The sequence below is a fragment of the Drosophila miranda genome, chromosome 2, assembly GCF_003369915.1.
Source record: "Drosophila miranda strain MSH22 chromosome 2, D.miranda_PacBio2.1, whole genome shotgun sequence".
Taxonomy (NCBI): domain Eukaryota; kingdom Metazoa; phylum Arthropoda; class Insecta; order Diptera; family Drosophilidae; genus Drosophila; species Drosophila miranda.
The window spans coordinates 7,937,226-7,956,074 of NC_046675.1; the positions used below are offsets into that span (position 1 = coordinate 7,937,226).

At 45.0% G+C, this 18,849-nt stretch overlaps 6 protein-coding genes across 6 annotated transcripts; 2 read left to right on the plus strand and 4 right to left on the minus strand.

Annotated features, from left to right (window-relative positions):
* The first annotated feature begins 466 nt into the window (after positions 1-466).
* LOC108156364 (unconventional myosin-XVIIIa-like) lies at positions 467-2,889 on the plus strand. Its single transcript, XM_033388837.1, has 9 exons — positions 467-484; positions 787-815; positions 942-1,129; positions 1,186-1,368; positions 1,428-1,579; positions 1,634-1,890; positions 1,949-2,321; positions 2,382-2,584; positions 2,651-2,889. The coding sequence occupies exons 1-9, from the start codon at positions 482-484 to the stop codon at positions 2,778-2,780; spliced, it is 1,518 nt and encodes a 505-aa protein (XP_033244728.1). The 5' UTR covers positions 467-481; the 3' UTR covers positions 2,781-2,889.
* Positions 2,890-3,279: 390 nt separating this feature from the next.
* LOC108156366 (tRNA-specific adenosine deaminase 2) lies at positions 3,280-4,047 on the minus strand. The gene has a single exon (XM_017287770.2). The coding sequence runs from the start codon at positions 3,952-3,954 to the stop codon at positions 3,472-3,474; it is 483 nt and encodes a 160-aa protein (XP_017143259.1). The 5' UTR covers positions 3,955-4,047; the 3' UTR covers positions 3,280-3,471.
* A 91-nt stretch (positions 4,048-4,138) lies between these two features.
* LOC108156365 (single-strand selective monofunctional uracil DNA glycosylase) lies at positions 4,139-5,189 on the minus strand. The gene is made up of 2 exons (XM_017287769.2): positions 4,843-5,189; positions 4,139-4,788 (listed from the first exon to the last, which is right to left on the minus strand). The coding sequence occupies exons 1-2, from the start codon at positions 5,152-5,154 to the stop codon at positions 4,261-4,263; spliced, it is 840 nt and encodes a 279-aa protein (XP_017143258.1). The 5' UTR covers positions 5,155-5,189; the 3' UTR covers positions 4,139-4,260.
* A 45-nt stretch (positions 5,190-5,234) lies between these two features.
* Positions 5,235-6,016, minus strand: LOC108156367 (baculoviral IAP repeat-containing protein 5). Its single transcript, XM_017287771.2, has 3 exons — positions 5,769-6,016; positions 5,527-5,706; positions 5,235-5,466 (listed from the first exon to the last, which is right to left on the minus strand). Exons 1-3 carry the CDS (start codon positions 5,916-5,918, stop codon positions 5,335-5,337), a joined length of 462 nt encoding a protein of 153 aa, XP_017143260.1. The 5' UTR covers positions 5,919-6,016; the 3' UTR covers positions 5,235-5,334.
* A 149-nt stretch (positions 6,017-6,165) lies between these two features.
* Positions 6,166-9,414, plus strand: LOC108156363 (protein fem-1 homolog A). Its single transcript, XM_017287766.2, has 5 exons — positions 6,166-6,916; positions 7,147-7,469; positions 7,599-8,773; positions 8,842-8,970; positions 9,029-9,414. Exons 1-5 carry the CDS (start codon positions 6,786-6,788, stop codon positions 9,251-9,253), a joined length of 1,983 nt encoding a protein of 660 aa, XP_017143255.1. The 5' UTR covers positions 6,166-6,785; the 3' UTR covers positions 9,254-9,414.
* A 4,689-nt stretch (positions 9,415-14,103) lies between these two features.
* LOC108157475 (protein Skeletor, isoforms B/C) lies at positions 14,104-17,407 on the minus strand. The gene is made up of 6 exons (XM_017289554.2): positions 16,876-17,407; positions 16,333-16,561; positions 15,924-16,271; positions 15,307-15,860; positions 15,018-15,240; positions 14,104-14,956 (listed from the first exon to the last, which is right to left on the minus strand). The coding sequence occupies exons 1-6, from the start codon at positions 17,036-17,038 to the stop codon at positions 14,302-14,304; spliced, it is 2,172 nt and encodes a 723-aa protein (XP_017145043.2). The 5' UTR covers positions 17,039-17,407; the 3' UTR covers positions 14,104-14,301.
* Positions 17,408-18,849: the final 1,442 nt, after the last annotated feature.

Genomic DNA, 18,849 nt, shown 5'->3' on the forward strand with positions numbered 1-18,849 from the left:
ACTTCTCCAATCTTGATTTTTATGTATCTTAGCAATGCATAGGTATTTATCGATACTTTTATGCGATAAGCGACGATATTCCTCTATTTTGATATTCCGTTGAATATTGCTGCCCAACTACAAACACTCAGAGCAAAAAATAAATTTTACCCGATTAATCAATCAGTGTTCTACAATATTGGCTAAATTTAAAAACTCCTTTTACTGGATTGTGTTTAAATAAGGTTTGAACAAGGAGCTCAAATGAAATGTCCCCTTTTTTACATGGTAACTACACATTTGCTACACGTTTGATACATTTCAACAAATTTGCCGAGCTAAAAGACAATGTTTTTTCCCTAATCAGTTAGATTCCTGCATATTTTTGGTAGTTTAGACACCTTTAAAATTTAGAGGCTATTTTTGTACACCTACTATAATAAAAAAGTGACAAACATTTCATCATGCACGTCGCATACACAGGCTGGATATATATCGTTCCATGGTGAGTTGATCACTTTATCCATCCTCCAACTTCCATTAATTAATCTGAAACCAGATCTTAGTACAAGTAACATCGGCATTAGCTGTGACAGCAGTTAGTTCAACAGTATAACTGAGCATTTACAAACTTTCTGAATTCCTAACTACACTTAAAATTATTATTGTTATAAATTAATTTTGTTTTTTTATTGCCATACTTTTTAAATATTCAATATGCAACTAATCCCGATTAACATTCGCCGTTAGTTACCAGTTACCTAGCATTTATGAACCCAACTAATTACAATCTTCAATTCATTGCAGATACGAAGGCTAGCTACCTTCGCGCATTGGTAAATAATTTATGGGTGAGTTGCTTCGATAGAAGGGTGGGCGGGGAGCCTGAGCCACCTAATAAGGAATATTCTCCAGGTCGAGAGTGATGAATCGAGCTCACCGGCACTTACATCCCGATCCAGGAGGTCAATGTCGCTTGGGAGGTATTCGATAGGTCGGGTTCCAGGAAAGTTCAAGGGCAGCACTGACTCAACTTCATTTCCAGTAATGGACTCCGACTCCTACCAGGGGTCTGAACACGAGCCTAAGACAGACCTAAGCCTCACTGCTGAGCAGCCCCAGAGCCTCGCAACCACGGAAGATGACACACGTAGGTTTAACCCCTCATCTCATTTCCCTCGGGTCCTTTTTTCGACTCTCTTGCAGTCCAGGGCGAATCCTATATGCGAATCCAGATGCTGGAATCCCATCAATCGGATTTTGTACAATCGTTAGGGTCATTAGATCCGCTACAGTCCGAGATGATTGGCACGTACAAGTGCATGCCCCTTGTGCTCAAAGAAGACAGCAAGTGGGTTGTCCAAAATAAAGACCCGATCTTGAATTTGCGTGAGTTTCTGTGGAGTAAATTCCCATCCAAAACAACTGCAGCGTCTTTCCTTTTGTAGCCACAGAGTGTGTGCAAGATCTTAAGGATCATTGCCAGGCTGCCGTGGATTCGGGCTTCATGTTGCTCTACGATCAACTGGAGCGCGTCCGGTTGGCCAACTACGAGTTCCAGGCGACCCAACAGCTCCTAGTCAACCTAAAGAGTCTTCTGGTATGACTGATTAGCACACGCTTAAACTGTAGGATTCAGGCCTCTCCCTTTTAGCTACGGAAACATAACGAGTTTATGGAGGCTCGGATCTTAGAGACCACAAAGACTCACAACGAACAGATGCATCGGCTCCAGGCGGACCTCGAGGTAAAGTTGAAGGCGGAGCAGGACAAATATCTCCCGAAGTTGGAGAAGCTGCAGAAATTGCTCCGGGACTGCGAGGCACAAAGAGACGATTACGAAAGGCAGCTGAAGCATAAGGACGACACCATTGAATCAATAATGGCTGAATCAAACAAGAAAATGTCTCTGTGAGTGAAGCGACCACATCCCAGATGAACTGTGTCTAACTTATCTATCTTTAAATAGTAATTTGAATCTGGAGCATCAATTGGCGGAGTCGAGTGCTGAGCTGGCCCGGACACGGAACGAGCTCGTCGAGAGCAGGGAGCATATGGCTTATCTGGAGGCCGAATGGAAGGAGGAACACGAGGACCACGAATCAGAGGAGAGCACTCAGAGTGTACAGCAGGCGTTTATAGATCTGGAACATGTCAAGTCAGAGCTATATGAGTCCCAGCAGCTGGTGGGCGAGATGAGGGCACAAGCGAAACGCGACGACTTGATGATATGCCGGTACACCGAGGAAATCAATACCTGTCGTCTGAAGGAAACTGACAGCCAAAGAGCTTATCAAAAACTTTGTTTGGAATCTGCCGACAAGGACGTACAGATAAATAAGGTCCTTTGTCGAGGGATAGCCCTTAAAATATGCTTTTTATATATGTATTTCTGGTTGCAGATGCGCCTCAAGCTAGACTTGATGGAGGAGCAGCTAAGCCATGCCTATGAAAAACAGGCGCTCCAGAAGCAGGAAATCAAACGCTTGGAGGAGTTTTCAAAAGTGTCAGAGGAGGAAAATGCTCGCGTCACGGTCGAAAGGGACCAGTATCAGTTAGCCAAAAACACTGAGAAACAGCAGGTTGAAAACCTAACGCAGCAGCTGTAAGTACTGAAATTTGTCGCTTTTTTCTAGCCCTAATATGTTTTCAAACAATTTCCGATGTGCAGTCAGGAATTTGTAGACTTTCTTCTTAGCAAAGGGAAACCCCCAGCTATCATTGAAGGTCTCATCCACGTTTGCAATAGATGTGGCTGCATACATCAACGGCAGCATCAATCTAGATCCACAGTCGCGTAAGTTGGGGAAACGCAGGGAGCGCAGCAGCAACAGCGCAACCAACAAAGAGCACTTGATATTGAATAATATTAAATATATAAATAAATACTGTTTTCACGTTTGGAGTTGTTAGTCAAAATTGCATTTTCGTTTTTTGGTACTTCCGTTTTTCAAATTTTTTTCACATTTGCTCATTTTCTGTTAAACTTCTAGTTTAGTGCTGTTAAGCGCACATTTTAGTGAACTCCGATAGCATTATCGATAGTATGAGTTTCTTTTAATTCTGAGCATAGCCTGCTGTTTGGCGCCAACTTTACAAATTGACTAACATTTCAAAGGACTTTTTTTTCTTCCGATTAGATGAAATTCCACTCTTTTCCTGAAAAGTTTTCCTTTCCTTTTAATAGGAAAACTACAGTAGGTCAATACAAATTTCTGGGGTAGGTAACGCCCATGATTTGGTCAAGGCTTTGCATTTACATTCACGTTAAATCTTTTAAATACAAAAATATTTTTTGAGTTGTCTTCCTATAGTTGTACAGGCACAGCCATCACTACACACATGTCCATGTTGTAGCTTCCTTGTAATTGTATTTATGTTTAAGCATATGTTCACAACGCCATATACATATGTCTTAGACTATGCTTAAAGTTTATAATAAACATTACTTCGAGTGAAATTTTTAGGGACAGGTTCTAAGGTGTAGTAATGTTAATTCTTCTTTTTGGCCACTGTCGGCGCCGCCGGATTGTCGCCCTTGTAGAACTCCTTCAGCAGCGCCATGGCCTCGTCGGCGCGCACGCCTCCAGTGATTTTGATTTTTTTGCCCACCACAGCGCCGACATTCACTACCGTCTTCCCGCCGAAACGATCGTTTTCGCAACCAAAAATAATCTCCTGAACGCCCAATGTGTGCAGGGCGGCAGAGCACATGATGCACGGCTCCACGGTGACCACCACGATGATCTCGCTGAACATTTGGCGTGCTGGCAGATTCTTCTCCCGACAGTAGGCCAAGATGGCATCGATGCAAATGAACTCGGCATGACGGGTAGCGTTCCGGGATACGTTCACTTCGTTGGCGCCACGTGCGACGACTTTGTCCTCGTGCACAAAGACACAGCCAACGGGCACCTCACCTGCGTCACGGGCTCGTCGCGCTTCCATCAACGCTTCCTCCATAAAAGCGGCCATTTGGCATGGAAAAATCTTCGTGGAAATTGGGTGAAAAAAAATCAACAAAACAAAAGACGACGACAAAATAGCGAGCGCTTTTCAACACTAAAGGCGCTGATCAGCTGATTAGAGGTGAGCACGATCTGATAGCTTCGATGTTATCGTTTTGTTATTATTTTAAATAAATTATTGTATATTTTATTATGAATATTTTGTACGTGTTGTTAATATTTTTGGGCCTGTATGGCTTCCGATATTGCCAGCGGAATGTCCTTGAATTTTATCGATGGGTTCTTGCAGTTCACGCATTGAAAATGCCTTTGTTTATACCTCATTACGCATGAACTGTATCAAGCCATGCTGCTCCAGAAACTCCTGAGCCTTCTCTGGCCAATTTGTGTTGTTTACAGAACGCGGACTTGGATGCGCCAAGCGCAGCAAAGACACCGCTTTGCAGTATTCCGAGCGCTTCAATGTTTGATACACATAATCGCCCACAGCCACCACCACCTGGGGCCTGACAATCTGCAACTGCTTCTCCAAGGCATCCAAGCAAACGTCACGGATTTTCTGCTTGTACGGACCCTTTAGCTCCGTCGGTGTTATGTTTTTTCCGGCAGCATCGAAAAAGGCAAGTGGACAAAAGTTATGCACAAAGCATTGTCGCGAAAATGTGTCTAGTCGGCCGCCCGCCAAACGTAGAAATAGTTCCCACAAGCGCACCCCACTCCGCTCCTCTGTTTTGCACTGCAAGCCCACAACTGGTCGCTTAGGATGGATTACTGGCGGCCTTCCGACCTCTCCGGAGATCTCCATTAACTCGCTTACAGTGCGCACATTGCCAAAGGGAATCTATAAGAGGATTTTGGGTTAATTGCTGACGGAGCCAAGCTGACCTGAACGTACTCCCGTTTGAGCCATGCCAGTGGGTCCCGGATTCATGCCTATGAACATGACGCGCTTCGGTCCATCTAGAAAGCGGCGCAAATAGGCGCAGTGCAGGGATGACGCGTACTCCACGGGATTGTATGTGCATGAAATGGTCGGGGGCGTGGCAAAGGTTTCAAGCGACTCATTGAGGCTAACTTCAATGTTGTAGAACTGCTGCCACGGGGGCTGGGCAAACAGAGCAGATGTGGTCTCTTCACTCATGGGTGCTTTTTTGGGGTCCGCCTCAGACAGTTCCGCTGTCCGCAGGGCTAGCTTTCGCTTCAGCATAACGATTTTTGAGATTTAAACAATGAGAGCGCGAGCTGATAACAAAACAAACCGAATGACAAACCAAGGGGGGGAACAGATGATTTGTGCTTCGGGGCTGCCAACCTGATTTATTAAGTGATTTCTATAGTTACAACATAAAAATGTTAAAGTTAAATATACGCGCAGTTAATCCAAGCGTTATTTTTTTTTATGCGTAAACTCATCCAGACTGTTTTCGTTATCCCTAATAAAGCCCTGCTTGAAGGCTTTACAATTTTTCTCTATGCTGCTCTTGACCACACGGCCCAATATTTCTAGAAATTGTGTCACCTACGAAAGGAGTGCAATGATGAAAAGTGGTTCCAAATGCGGCTGCTGCTGCGCACTTACCGTCAAATCCTTTTCCGCACATCCTAGCTTGACAAATTCGCATTGCGGGGCGTGCTTCAGATGCTCCTTCCAGGGATCGTCGTCCGACTCCCAGCCATCCAGGGTTTTGCTGCACACGAAGCATGTGGCCGTGTCATTCTCCCGCTTTGTGCCCGTCCAATAGAAGCCCGCCTCAGCCATCTGCATTGTAATGTGTCTAATTATTATCGGACCAAGCACAAACCATTTTATAATCCGCTTGCCTTGGATATACTACAGGACGACTGCTCGGGGAAGGGCCAGTCCTTGAAACTCTCCACACGGTGTTGCTCCAACAAATATAGTTGCCGGAACGACTCCAGCTTGTCCGCAACCACTGCCCCCGTAGCATCAGTTGCCTCTGTAGCATCCATTAGCCCTCTTGTTTCACGTTTATCACACAAACAACAAAAAATATTTCTTGACAGACAAGCGAAGCGCGTCGTTTGTTTTGCTGTACTTAGGGATGTCAACTTTATATCGATATCAATATATCGATATATATATTTTTTGTTGATCACATATCTTTGTAAGTGCTAATTTTTTCAGCTACCGAAAATATATTTTTTCAAAAACATCAGCGACACAACACCTTTTTGAAATCTGACAAAATCAACACAATTTTTCAGTTGCTTCCAGTCGCTAGATCATATATTCTGCTTATTCGCGAAACGGAATTTATCGTCGTTTTGTTTTGAAACTGGCTGTCACTGGCTGGTAACAGAACAGCCTATATTGCTGTTATGCTGCTATGCTAGAACAGCTGTTTCAGTTATTTTCTGCTTGGAGTTGGCACACACGAAACGAAAAAACAATACAATATTTAGTTTTAAACAGAAACATACACTAAGAAGCCCAGTTATTTGTTGTTAAGTTAATACCATTCCCAGTGCAATCGGTGTTTTTCCCTTTTCCCGTGCTAAAAGTGCTGCCGTTCTACATTCGCGGAAGGTGCTCAAAATTGATTAGAAAAAAAGAAAGTATCAGTCAGTCAGGGGCCAGTCAGGCGAAAATCTACCGCAGTCACGGCCTTGGGTAGACGGGAACGCAACCTAGTTGACGCCAACGGCCCGCCACGCCCCACCTCGCCTGCGCTCGCCCAGTTCTGAACCGAAGTTAGTAGGTCAGTGTCGCGTCGCGCTGCAGAAGGCTCAAGGACAATCCAGGAAGCAAGCTCGTACGCACAAAGCGAGCACAGCCAGGGGCAACCACTAACATACCATCGGCGATGAAACGCGTCCATGGCTAACGAACGGAAGCAGTCAAGTCCCAAAGTGGAGCTGATTAAACTGAGCCACGAGCTCATCGAAGAGTGCAAGCGCAGCCTGGAATACTCCATATTGTCCCGTCACCTGCGGCACGAGCTAGAAAAGTATGTATTGCGAGTGTAGTGGCGGCTCTCGCATGCCTTGAAGCTTGGCGCTCGCGATAGAGGCTGAGAAATGCTCAACAATCAATGTTTTGATTGTTGTTTGGCGTCGTTGAACCTGTCGCCTTATCAACGAGCGCCCATAGCCAAGCGAATTGCGGCCTCCAAGATATTTATGGCTGCACGTGCTGATCAGAACTTCCGTCCTAATCCGTTCCCGTTCTCATTCGCAGGCTTCCACGCGAGTCACGTCGCGAGGTTGTGCGGCGGCAGCGCAATGGATGCGCCCCCCTGTTCATTGCCAGCCGGCGAGGTGCTGTGGTCGTTGCCGAATATCTGATAACCATCTGCGAGGCGGACATAGAGCAGCGCGGCCACTACGAGGTGCTCGAGGACAACAGCTTCCACTATGTCTCGCCGTTGTGGGCGGCCGTCGTGTCAAACAGACTGTCCATGGTCAAGTATCTGGTGCGCATCGGCTCCGATATAAACGCCGCCTCCGACTCGGGCTCCACGCCTGTGCGTAGTGCATGCTACATGACTCACACGGATATAGGTGAGGATTTCTTAATCGTTCGGCCTGGCAGCTGCTCAGCTCCCACCATTCTTAACACAATACATTTATATTACGACAATTGAAGACAACCCACCATCATATTAACTCACACGTAATTGTTGCTTACAGTCAAGTTTCTCGTGGAGAATGGGGCTGACATCAAGCGCCCAAATGTGAATGGTGGCACCTGTCTCATCAACTCCGTGCAATCGGTCGATCTCTGTTTGTATTTGGTGCGCAAGGGAGCCGATATCAATGCGAGGGACATACAGGACAAGACGGCGTTGCACTATGCCATTCAGGAGCATCGACTGGATACCACCAGAATGTTGATAGAGCAGGGAGCCGATCCTTTTGCGACCAGTCGCTATGGGGACGACGCCTTGCGCACCGCCTGCCTCAAGGGAGCTCATCATATATTCGACTATCTCAAAAAGGAATTGAACTATCCTGCTCTGCGGCTGGCAGAGGCGCACGAACTGATGGGCTCGACTTTTCTCGACGAGCACAACGAGTCGCGTGTGTGCATACTGCACTGGCGAATGGCCCACCATATACGGGCCGCCTGCACGCCGTACATTGAGAAGAAGCCCGCCGTTATGTTGCGCAGTGCGTACAACAATTCGGTAGAGTTTACGACACTTGAGGAGCTGGACAACATTGAAACCGACATGGATGCCATGCGCATTCAGAGTCTGTTGATCTGCGAACGCATCCTTGGCCTGACCCACAAGGATATGCTGTTCCGATTGACCTTCAGGGGTGCCTCGTATGCGGACTCCTTGCAGTTCCAGCGCTGCGTTGATCTCTGGCGCTTTCTGCTCGAGGTGCGTGTCTCCAACTGGTCAATTCTGCATTTTGAGACCTGTTTTGCTGCACAGGCGCTGGTGCGCCTTCTGCTCGACCTGCACGTGCAAAACGTGAGCCACATACGCACCGAAGCCGGAGCACGTTTTGTACAGGATGAAAAGATTCTTCCGCGATTCGAAGATGTCCTGGGTGTGTTCCGCACCCTCGCTGAGAGCGCTGTCCTTGTGAAGGCCTTGCTGAAGCAACGACCAGTATTTCGCCGGCAGCAGGAGAACTACGACCGCGTAATGCGCTGTCTGGCCCATCTCCTCTACTTGCTGTTCAATACCGTCCCAACAGAGCCTCAGAAAAAGCTGATATATCAGGTCGTTCACGAAACGGTTGTCGTTGGCAATTTGAGGAGTGCCAGCACCTCGGACACCCTGCTCCACCTGTGCTCCTCGCGGTTGAATGTGATCAAAAGCGGCTATATAACCGACGATAATTTTGCCGATGTATGTGACATGAAAGTGCCTTCAGCCATTGAGCAATCCTCATTAATGCCATACTTTCACCCTTTCAGAAGACTGTGTTTCCCAATGCTGATGTTATAAAACTGCTCATCGAGTGCGGCGTTGATGTCAACATCAAGAACGAAGCCAAATCTACCCCCCTGCATGTGGCTTGCCAGCCTTACAACTTCAACAATGATGTGAGCAATGAGAATTGTTAATTCTTAATTATAAACTGTTTAACGTTTCCCCCCACAGATTGTCAGCTTGTTGCTGAAGTACGGAGCGGACATCGATCAGCCGAACCGTGCCGACAAGCGGCCTTACGACTTAATTGCCTCCAATCCCACCAGCACCATTCCGCTGCTCAACTTCGTGACCCTGCAGTGCCTGGCGGCGACGGCCATCAGTAAGAATATGGTACCCTATCAGGGTCAGTTACACCGACAGCTGGAACAGTTTGTGCGCAATCACGAACCATAGGATCTGATCGGATCGTTTCGGATCTTTCTAGCTTTCAGTCAAAATTGTTATAGTTTCACTTTGGCTTACAAACTTCGGACTGTCCAAATTTCACCAAGTGTATCCGTAATCTTTGTCTCGCTCTATATTAAATACAGATATTAAAGATATTTACATGCATATATCTACTGTTAAATCGGCTTAATGTAGATTTAAACGAAACTCCTCTAAATTCGAAAAACAACTACACCAATCACATAAAATGTAAAACGATTAAGCAGTGTTTAAACGATAAAAGTGATATATATATATATACTATACTACATAGAGATTGTATCTGATCTGATCCAATCCGTTAATATTTTAGAGAACTTACAAGAACTGGTTGCGAGGATTGTTAAGCGACAAAGAGATAGAGATATAATGAAACAATACTTAACAGTCTAGTTCTGTGCTGCTGTTTGATTAGGTCCTAGCTCTAATAACGCCAATAAAGTTTACATATTACGAGTATCTACATAGACATATGGCTGAGCTGAGACAACCTATATAGTACTATATATATACAACTAGAATAACTAATTGAACACTTGTTGACCCACTAAAATCGAAATCAATATATTAAATATTTAATTAGTTATAAGATGGCCACCAAACCCACTCAACTCTTGGCCGGCTTTAGACCTCGTCTATGATATTTCTCGCCATCCCTTCGTCCTTCACCTATTCTAGACCTATTTATTATTGTATATCGTGTATTTTGTTTGATTAACACACTGTATTTTTATAAACAATTTCTGTGAGACTTTCGTCGGGTCGGATCGGGTCTCGCTGGGGTTGAGGTTGAGTTTGGTTTGCACGCATATTGAAATAGTAATAATATCGAATAATCATCTACTGAACTTTCGAGTAAAATGCAATTCTAATCAATAAATTGAATAGTTTACAGTTTACTGTCAATAAACCATAAACGGATCTTATTTTTTGGATACTTAAAGGCCTGCAAAGGGATATCCCCACGATTCACATTTATCTGAAGTTGTCTTTGGGTTTCAACGCTCACGATCCCGACTCAATGACGCATTAATTCCAACAGAAACAGTTAGTTTGGTTAACGTTTTGTCTGTTTTAATAATTATTAATTTTCGTACGTATGATCTATATGATTTAATGAGTGGTAAAGATGCAAATACGATTTCTCTCGCCGCAGATTGGAAGAAAAAATTAAAAATTGCTACTAGGCCTTTATAAGAAATACTTACAAGCAAATATGAATTCATTTCGAAGTACACCCAGACTAGTCAATAAAAATATTTTTGTTACGATATTATTTTCTAAATGTATGGAAACTTTACTAATTTAAACAATTGACACATCATTTAATTGATTTTGAATCACTAAACTTTCATTTTTTGGCTATTTTGTGATATTTTATAAAGTTTCTTTTTAATATTTAACTAAAAAATATAATTTCTGAAAAAACGGCCCAATATAAGCTAAAGATATATTTTTTAAGTAGTAAGCTCAGCATTCTTTTCCGGGATAGTGTTGCATTTGCTTCCCACGTTATTGTGTTTACTGAAACCTGGTTAAAGCCGGACATTCTTAGTTCCGAGGTTTTGGCAGGTCGGTACACAACTTTTAGAAAGGACCGTTCGTCTCGACGGGCAGGGGGGGTTCTAATTGCAGTGGACTCTTACTTCACGTCGGAACACTTCACAGTCCAAGTTCAACAGGAACTGGAATTCCTGTGTGTAAGACTGATTCTTCCCGCTTTCGCTATATTCATTACTTGCTCGTATATCCCACCTTCTTCGGATATTTCAATTTATGAGCAGCACTTGTCCGCTTTAACCGCTGTTTCTTCCTCGCTATCTGATAAAGATCGTATGATAGTTCTTGGTGACTTCAACTTGCCAGGAACTGTTTGGTCTTCGGTAAACGAGTCTAGTATCCTAGTGCCCATGTCACGACATGACTTTGTTGACGGCTTGCTTGACCTATCCCTGTCTCAAGTCAACCATGTGAATAATTCCTTGGGTCGATTGCTTGATCTGTGCTTTGTATCGGATCCGACCATAGTGTTGTTAACCCGAGCCCTTCCGCTCACTATACCTGAAGATGCCTACCACCCTACTTTCGAGGTGTCGCTAGATATAGGACCAACTGTATTGGATCGGTCGAGTAGGCTGCCCGAACGTGTCCGCTGCTTTCGTAAAGCCGAGTTTGCGAAGCTTAATAACCTCATTAGGGATTTTGATTGGTCCGCTTTGTACTTGTGCACTGATATCATAAAAGGCACAAACATTTTTTACAATGCTCTTGGCACATTTTTCGATTCTTGTGTCCCGCTTTCTTGTCCGACTAGATCTGGAAAACCCCCTTGGTTTACCAAAGAGTTATCCAGTCTAAAAAACTTAAAATCAAGACTTTATAAAAAATTTCAAGAAGTGGGTTCTCCTACTTCTCACTCTCGCTATGTATTAGCTCGGTCAAACTTTTCAGTTCTTAATGCTCAATGCTATAAGAACTACCTATCTCGATGCAGGATACGTTTTTCTCAGGACCCTAAACAGTTTTACAGCTTCGTAAACAGTAAGCGTAGAACGTCCGCACACCCATCCTCGCTATCATTTTGTAATACGTCGGCAAATAATGATCAGGCAATTGCCGATCTTTTTGCCCAATTCTTCCAAACCACCTATTCTGAGGAAAGCTACTCTGGTCATCCGTACCCATACGGTTTACCGAGGTCGAACGGCATTTTCAGTCCCTTGTTAAATGAATGTTCCCTACTTCATGATCTTCGACTAGTTAAGCCGGTGTTTTCACCGGGTCCAGACGGGGTTCCAGGTTGTGTACTCAGGTACTGCGCCGAGGCTCTGTGTGGACCTTTGCTTAAACTATTCACCCTATCCATTGATTCTTCTTGCTTCCCCCCGATCTGGAAGGAATCGTTTATAATTCCTCTCCATAAAAAAGGTAGCAAGTCTGATGCAAAAAATTATAGAGGTATAGCAAAGTTATCCGCTATTCCTAAAATGTTTGAGAGGGTTTTAACTCCGCACTTGCAACATCTCTGCAAGTCACTTATATCTCCAACTCAGCATGGATTTATAAGGCGGCGATCAACCACCACGAACTTGTTAGAGTTTACCTCTTTCATTATTAAAGGCTTTCAAGGTAACTTACAGACGGATGTTATTTACACCGACTTTAGTAAAGCATTCGACTCTGTAAACCATTCCCTTTTAGCGCATAAACTTGACCTTTTAGGGTTTCCGCCCAACCTCCTGAGATGGATTTCTAGCTATCTTTGTTCTAGGTCTCAAAGAGTCCTCTTCAAAAACTCCCTCTCTTTCCCAGTAAAGGTTTCTTCGGGAGTACCACAAGGCAGCCATCTAGGCCCCTTACTCTTCACACTCTTTATTAATGACTTACCTTCAGTATTAACATACTCTCGAGTACTTATGTATGCGGATGATGTTAAACTCTGTGTCCAGTACAAGGACATTTCATTTCATTCTCGCTTGCAATCCGATCTCAATAACTTTCAGTCATGGTGTTGTGCAAACTTGTTACACCTTAATGCCTCGAAATGCAAAGTTATGACATTTCATCGTTCTAGCCCTTTGTTGGCTCCTTACACCCTATTTGGTGGTTCTCTTGAGAGAATTACCCTGGTGGATGATCTGGGTGTTATGTTAGACCCCAAGTTAAAGTTTTCCGAACACATTTCTACCATGGTAAATAAGGCCATGAGCGTGCTTGGGTTTATAAAGAGGTGGTCAAAGGAATTTGACGACCCCTATATAACAAAGACTCTCTATACCTCGCTTGTTCGTCCGATCTTAGAATACGGCTCCTGTGTATGGTGCCCTCAGTACAAAGTACACCAGGACCGTATAGAATCAGTACAGAAAAACTTTTTACTCTTTGCTCTGCGGGGCCTTAACTGGGATGCGGGTGTAAGACTCCCATCTTACTCTAGTAGACTACTATTAGTAAACCTCCCATCCTTAGTTAACCGTAGAAAAATGCTTGGTGTGATATTTATGCACAACTTGATCAGGGGTGACATAGACAGCCCTGATCTGTTGAGCCGCATAAACTTCACGATTCCTATTAGACTGACTAGAAATTTTATACCGTTGTTCCTTCCACTTTGTAGATCGAATTATTCCTTGCATGAACCGTTTAGGGTCTTATGCTCGGATTATAATTCCCTCTACCATATTATATCCACCACTAATTCTCTTCCTCTTATTAAATTATTAATCCTTACACACCTTTCTATTAATTAGTAACTGTAGTGGTATTTGTACTTTGATTGCATGCTTAGTTTCTTAGTAAGTTTAGTACTAATTTTCCTCGAATGTTAGTCTAATAGCTATCTTTCTTGCATGTTCGCGTTTGGTTCGGCTACGCACCGCGCGTCATGCGGCAGCGCCCCTCGGTCGGTTGGGCGGGAGGAGGGCTGCGTTTTGCCTGGGATCCGCGCGTAACAGCCTTCTGCTGGTGTCACACGGGCCACTTGACGGTGCAGTAACTGCATCGCCTCTTGAAAGATGCAGTCATTGCATGTCAACGTCCACACAAAAATTTCATTCAAAACTTTGTTGTATTTTTATTTATTTAAAAAGGAAAAAAGTAGTAGTTTTGATCTTTTTTTTCTTTTTTACCAAAAAAATTGTATAACAAATTTTTCAATTGCCCGCAGGGCTGCATTTACCAATGTTTCATATATTGCTTAAGTATTTTCAGTCCATATTGAGATTTCCCAAGTATCTCTAACGAATGTCTGTCTTGTATTTCCTTCTAAAAATTAATAAAGCAGTTTGTTGCGTCAGAAAAATAAAAATAGATTTTAATTCTTCTAAAATAAAACACAGTTTTGTATTTATTTACGATTTAAATAATAACATACACAACATGGGCGTACATACACACCCACTTCACTTCACTTCACTCCACACTCCACTCCTCTCGTTTCCTACATTGTGACGGTTTAACTTAAGAATAACTCATTAAATATGCACTTTAGTGGCCTAAACTACGTGAGAAGACAGTCAACATTTCGCTGGATGGGCCAGCAGCACGAGCAGAGGCAGCAGGACACAGGCGAAGGGCCATGACCAGACGGTGAGCCTGGACTGGCCGCTGTGCCGCAGATTGGTGTAGCTGTCCACGATGTGGATCTTCCAGCCCATGTTGCCGTGCGTGAAGGAATTGTAGTAGACCGTATCGGGCCAGGTGATGTTCGGGGTAATCTCCAGTAGGGCCGGCGGCTCGTCCACGCACTCGGTCAGCAGGGATCGATTGAACTTTTTGAATGTGGAAAAGTTGTCGTCCAGGCGGCGATCGTAGTTGGGTGGATAGCGCGACAGGCAGAGGGGACCCGCTGCCGTGGGCTTGGGCCGTCCACGACGGGTGAACTCCACACCGGCCAGGACTCGGATCTCGCTCTGTTTGGCATCCGACAGCCGATCAAAGCCGCCCTGGGGGTCATCGGTTATCACCAGCGGGTGATAGTGCTCCGGCGAGTGGGGATTGTTGCCGCCGCGCACCTTGAACGTGTAGGTGAGGCCACGCTTCAAAAAGAGCTCGGGTATCATGTAGCCGTTGATGTACCAGGCCAGTCCGCTGGACACGTGACCGGTAAGCCCCTGATAGCCACGCAGACCACCCGAGGGACCCAGATAAGCATTGAAAGTCCGCACAGTGCTACAAAGGAGACGAATCATGCAGGAGAGCAGATCTTTTCATGGCAGAGCATCTGACTTACGCATCTGTGATCCTTGTGCGCTCCCACAGCTGGACAGGTGCGTCTGTGCGTTTGGTGAAGGCGAAGCAATCGTTCACCGGCTCCGTGGTGTTAAAGTCGATCACTATATCGCTCTTGGGATAATGTGTGTGAAACGCGGGCTCGTTGTTCGAGTCCAACTGGCCGAAGGCCCACACGACGTAGTTACTGCGATCCAAAAATATCTCCTTGTCGCCATCATCGGCTGCAGAGAGGAGATATCAAAAGTTAAATTAGAGATTAATGTATCCTTGACAGTGGCCCCACTCACATGACTTGAGGATGCGTCTGAAGCTGATGGTATTGATGCCTTCCTTCCGGCTGTATGTGTTCAACTGGAAGCTGTCCAGGCCGCCCACCACATCGTCACGGCACACGCCCTTGTTCTGGCCGAGCACCTGGACGCAGGGCGCCAGCGAGGTGATGTTATAGTCAACGGTATAGCCCCTGATCTCATCGATGTAGGCCACCACAACATCGGAGCCGATCATTTGGCTGGACACATCCGATCCCGATATGCCAAAGGACATATAATCATTGGCTGCCACCTGTCCGGATAGCTGGAATGTGATTTGTGGCCCAAACACCTCCCAGGACACTTGCAGGTCCTTGTGCAGCTGCCGGCAGTTGGGTAGCGAGAACTCAAAGGGCGTGACCTTCACCAGAGAGGGCGGCACATTCAGACCATCGTTGATGAGCACATGGCCATAGTTCTCATTGTCGGCCACGTCGTAGATGCTGATCCAATCGATGTCGAAGATGGTCTTATCGCCCGGCAGCTCCAGCTCAATGTTTTCCTTGTTGTACCTCCGAATGGGATCGAGACTGAAGCAAAGAATGAGACGGGATGATTAAGGATGAGCAGAACAACAATTGTGTAGCACTCACTATCCCCGTTCGTCGGGCATTTTGCTGCCTCTGCTCGATGGCTGCGCTCCCACTCCCGTCCAGAAGAAGGTCCGCTTGCCGCGGCCATCGTACGTGAAGTCATTGATGCGTATGGTCTTGGAGTCGAGGATCTCGATGCTGCTGCTGCTGACATTGTGGCTGCGCTTCGAGAAGGTGCCACCCAGCTGAGGCCGCGGCGGCTCAAACTCCTCGGGTATATAGACATCACCGAAGTTGTTCTGGTTGTTCAGGTCATAGACGGCCAGCCATTTGATTTCCGTAATCTTCTTGCGATCGGGCAAACTGAGGGTAAAGTCCTTGTTGTGATAGCGATCCAGGATGTTGGTTCTACAAGAGTATACCATAGCATATTAGAAACTAGAGAGAAAGATGAATCGATCCCACTTACTTGCCGTACTCGTCGGGCACTATGAAGCCCTGTGGCCCCGGCCGATTGCTGGCCCCCGACCAGAAGAACGTATCCGCTCCGTTGCCATCGTAATTAAAGCCCACTATCAGGAAGGTGTACTCATTCACGGCGTACACATCGCCGGACACCTGATGGTGATACGAGTTGAGTTTGCCCAAGTATTTTCCCCGATAGGGTCCATCTTCTTCCTCGTCCTCGACTTGGGCCCCTGTGGATGGGATAAGAATGTTAGCTAAGAGCCGGCCTCAGTGGTTTCGACGAAAGACTTTGGTCACAAACTCGTTTCCGGGTCTTTTCCTCGACTGACTAATGGCTTTTGATTTACTGCCACTGGGGCGGCGGCACAGCGCCCTCTCGCGGCCAGAGGCAGACCCAGACAGACGGTAGACCAGTTTCTCTAGTTTTACACGAAAGTGAATTTGTTTTTGCCAGCCTCAAGCGTAACGCTTGTAGAAATTTCTCTTTCTTTTTTTTTTAGCGTGCTATTGCAATTAATTGAGCTGCCCCCCTACCCCTACTTACGGGCACTGTGTGGGACGACTGCAGCAAAGAATAGCAGGAAAAGCGCCACAAAAACCAGCTGTTGCTTCTGCAGTCGGCGTCGCAGTCGCTGTGGCTGAGTGCTGCTGGTGCAGCGATGACAAAGAACGCCACCGTCGCTGCCGCCTTGGTGTCTCAATGTCATTTTTGCTGCGAAGCGGACCTCTCTCTCTCCCACTCGTACTCCCACTTCCTGCGCCACGTACTGCTGTCGCGCCGTCTCGCTTTTACCAATCTCTCTCCGCTTTCGCTGTTTCACTCTCTACAGACTCCTCGCACAGGCAGCAGCAGCAGCATTTTGCATTTTTTGCATTTATGCAAGGTTTTGCCAAAAATTTCAAATCAATTTCTTTAAAGCCAAGTTATTTGGTTTAGGTTTTTCCTGGGTTTGTCTTAAGGTCGTTTCGTCACTTGCATGCGTTTGCGCTGCTATTGTATTGTTTTGTGTGTTCGATAGGCCAAAACAGGTTTGAGTCGCAGATCCGGCGTTTTTTTTTTCTTCACTAGACTTCTCTTTTTCTTCTGTTGTTAAAATAAACCAAATCGCGCCGCGTCTCTTGGTGGACTGAGCCGTCGACTTTAAGCCTCCGTTGGGGTCGGTCTTGGCGTGGCCGTTAATTTCGGTTACGTTTCTTTTGCAGTTGGAGCTGGTGAAGCTTTCATACGTTGAGTGAGCTTTGCGCTCTCACCGTTGCTCTCTCCCTCTCTCTCTCTCGATCGCTGCGTCGTGTCGTGCGAAATGCGTGCCTGGCATTGCAATGGCCTAGGCGACTGTTCATAACGGTACAGGCGGTGTGTTCTAGGGAAAAAGCGAGTTACACTCCAAGTTTTCTGACTAGACATGAGGCACTCATCCAAAAATGTATAGTTTAGATGCCAAGGGAACGTTCAAGCTGAAGATTCCTACAAAAATAATTAATTTATCCAACAAGAGTCAAGATCGGTTTAATATTTCACATACTACTGAACCAAAGGTACGAAAATCATCCAGTTATAAATTAATTGCTTAGGAGTAGTCAATGTACGACCATTTGCCATCCTAATATGTAGCTGATTCCGTCTCGTAATCTCACAACAAATACACAAGTCCTTGGCGAGGCGCCAAGATCGAAAGATCCCACATTGTAGGATGCTGGGACCGACTCAGTTACGCTGACGAGCTGGCGGTAAGTGATGAAGCATAGGGCGTCACGACCAAACCCCGCCATAGAATATCTTTTTGGTGCCCCATGCAACATCTTGGTATTGTATAGTCTATGGTACTGCGTGATCTTGGCCACGCAAGACCTTAATACTTTGTCACTGAAGTCACCCACTGCAGTTTTTTATCACGGGCCCGGCTCATGTCAGTACCCAAATTATACTATTAACCCAAGAAAAAAAAACACACACTTTTGGATTATTTTTGTCAATTTTCTTGCTTGCAAAACTAAATTTTATTCTTATGTTTTGGGTTTTATCCGATCTGATCTTTACTTTGAATAGCAATGCAATTCAATTAATGTTTTGAAAACTAATCAATTGCATTTTGTATATTTTCTCTGCCGGTTTGCCATCTGTTGGACAGTCTACTAGACTGTTTTTGGTTTTTATTTCATTTTATGAATGATTTTTTGCTTTTCTTCTCCTTTTTTATTGCGATTTTATTTACAAAAAGGCATTTATTGAAAGAATGTGCGTTGTATGAAAAGAAAAAAGGACAAAAACAAAACAAAATAGTGGGAAATTTGCAAACAAATCAAAAAAAATAAATGACGAAGAAAAAAAATATGTGGAAAAGTGTATACAATTTATCAACCAATATTCTCACTGACTGTATATCATAAAAAAGTTTATGTTTCACTGTTCATCTGATTCGTTTATGTGTATATATATGCTAACCGCTCTCTGGTGTCTCCTCTCCGTCCGGCATTTCTATCTCTTTCAGTTTCTCTTTGCCTTTGCTTTGTCCGTACA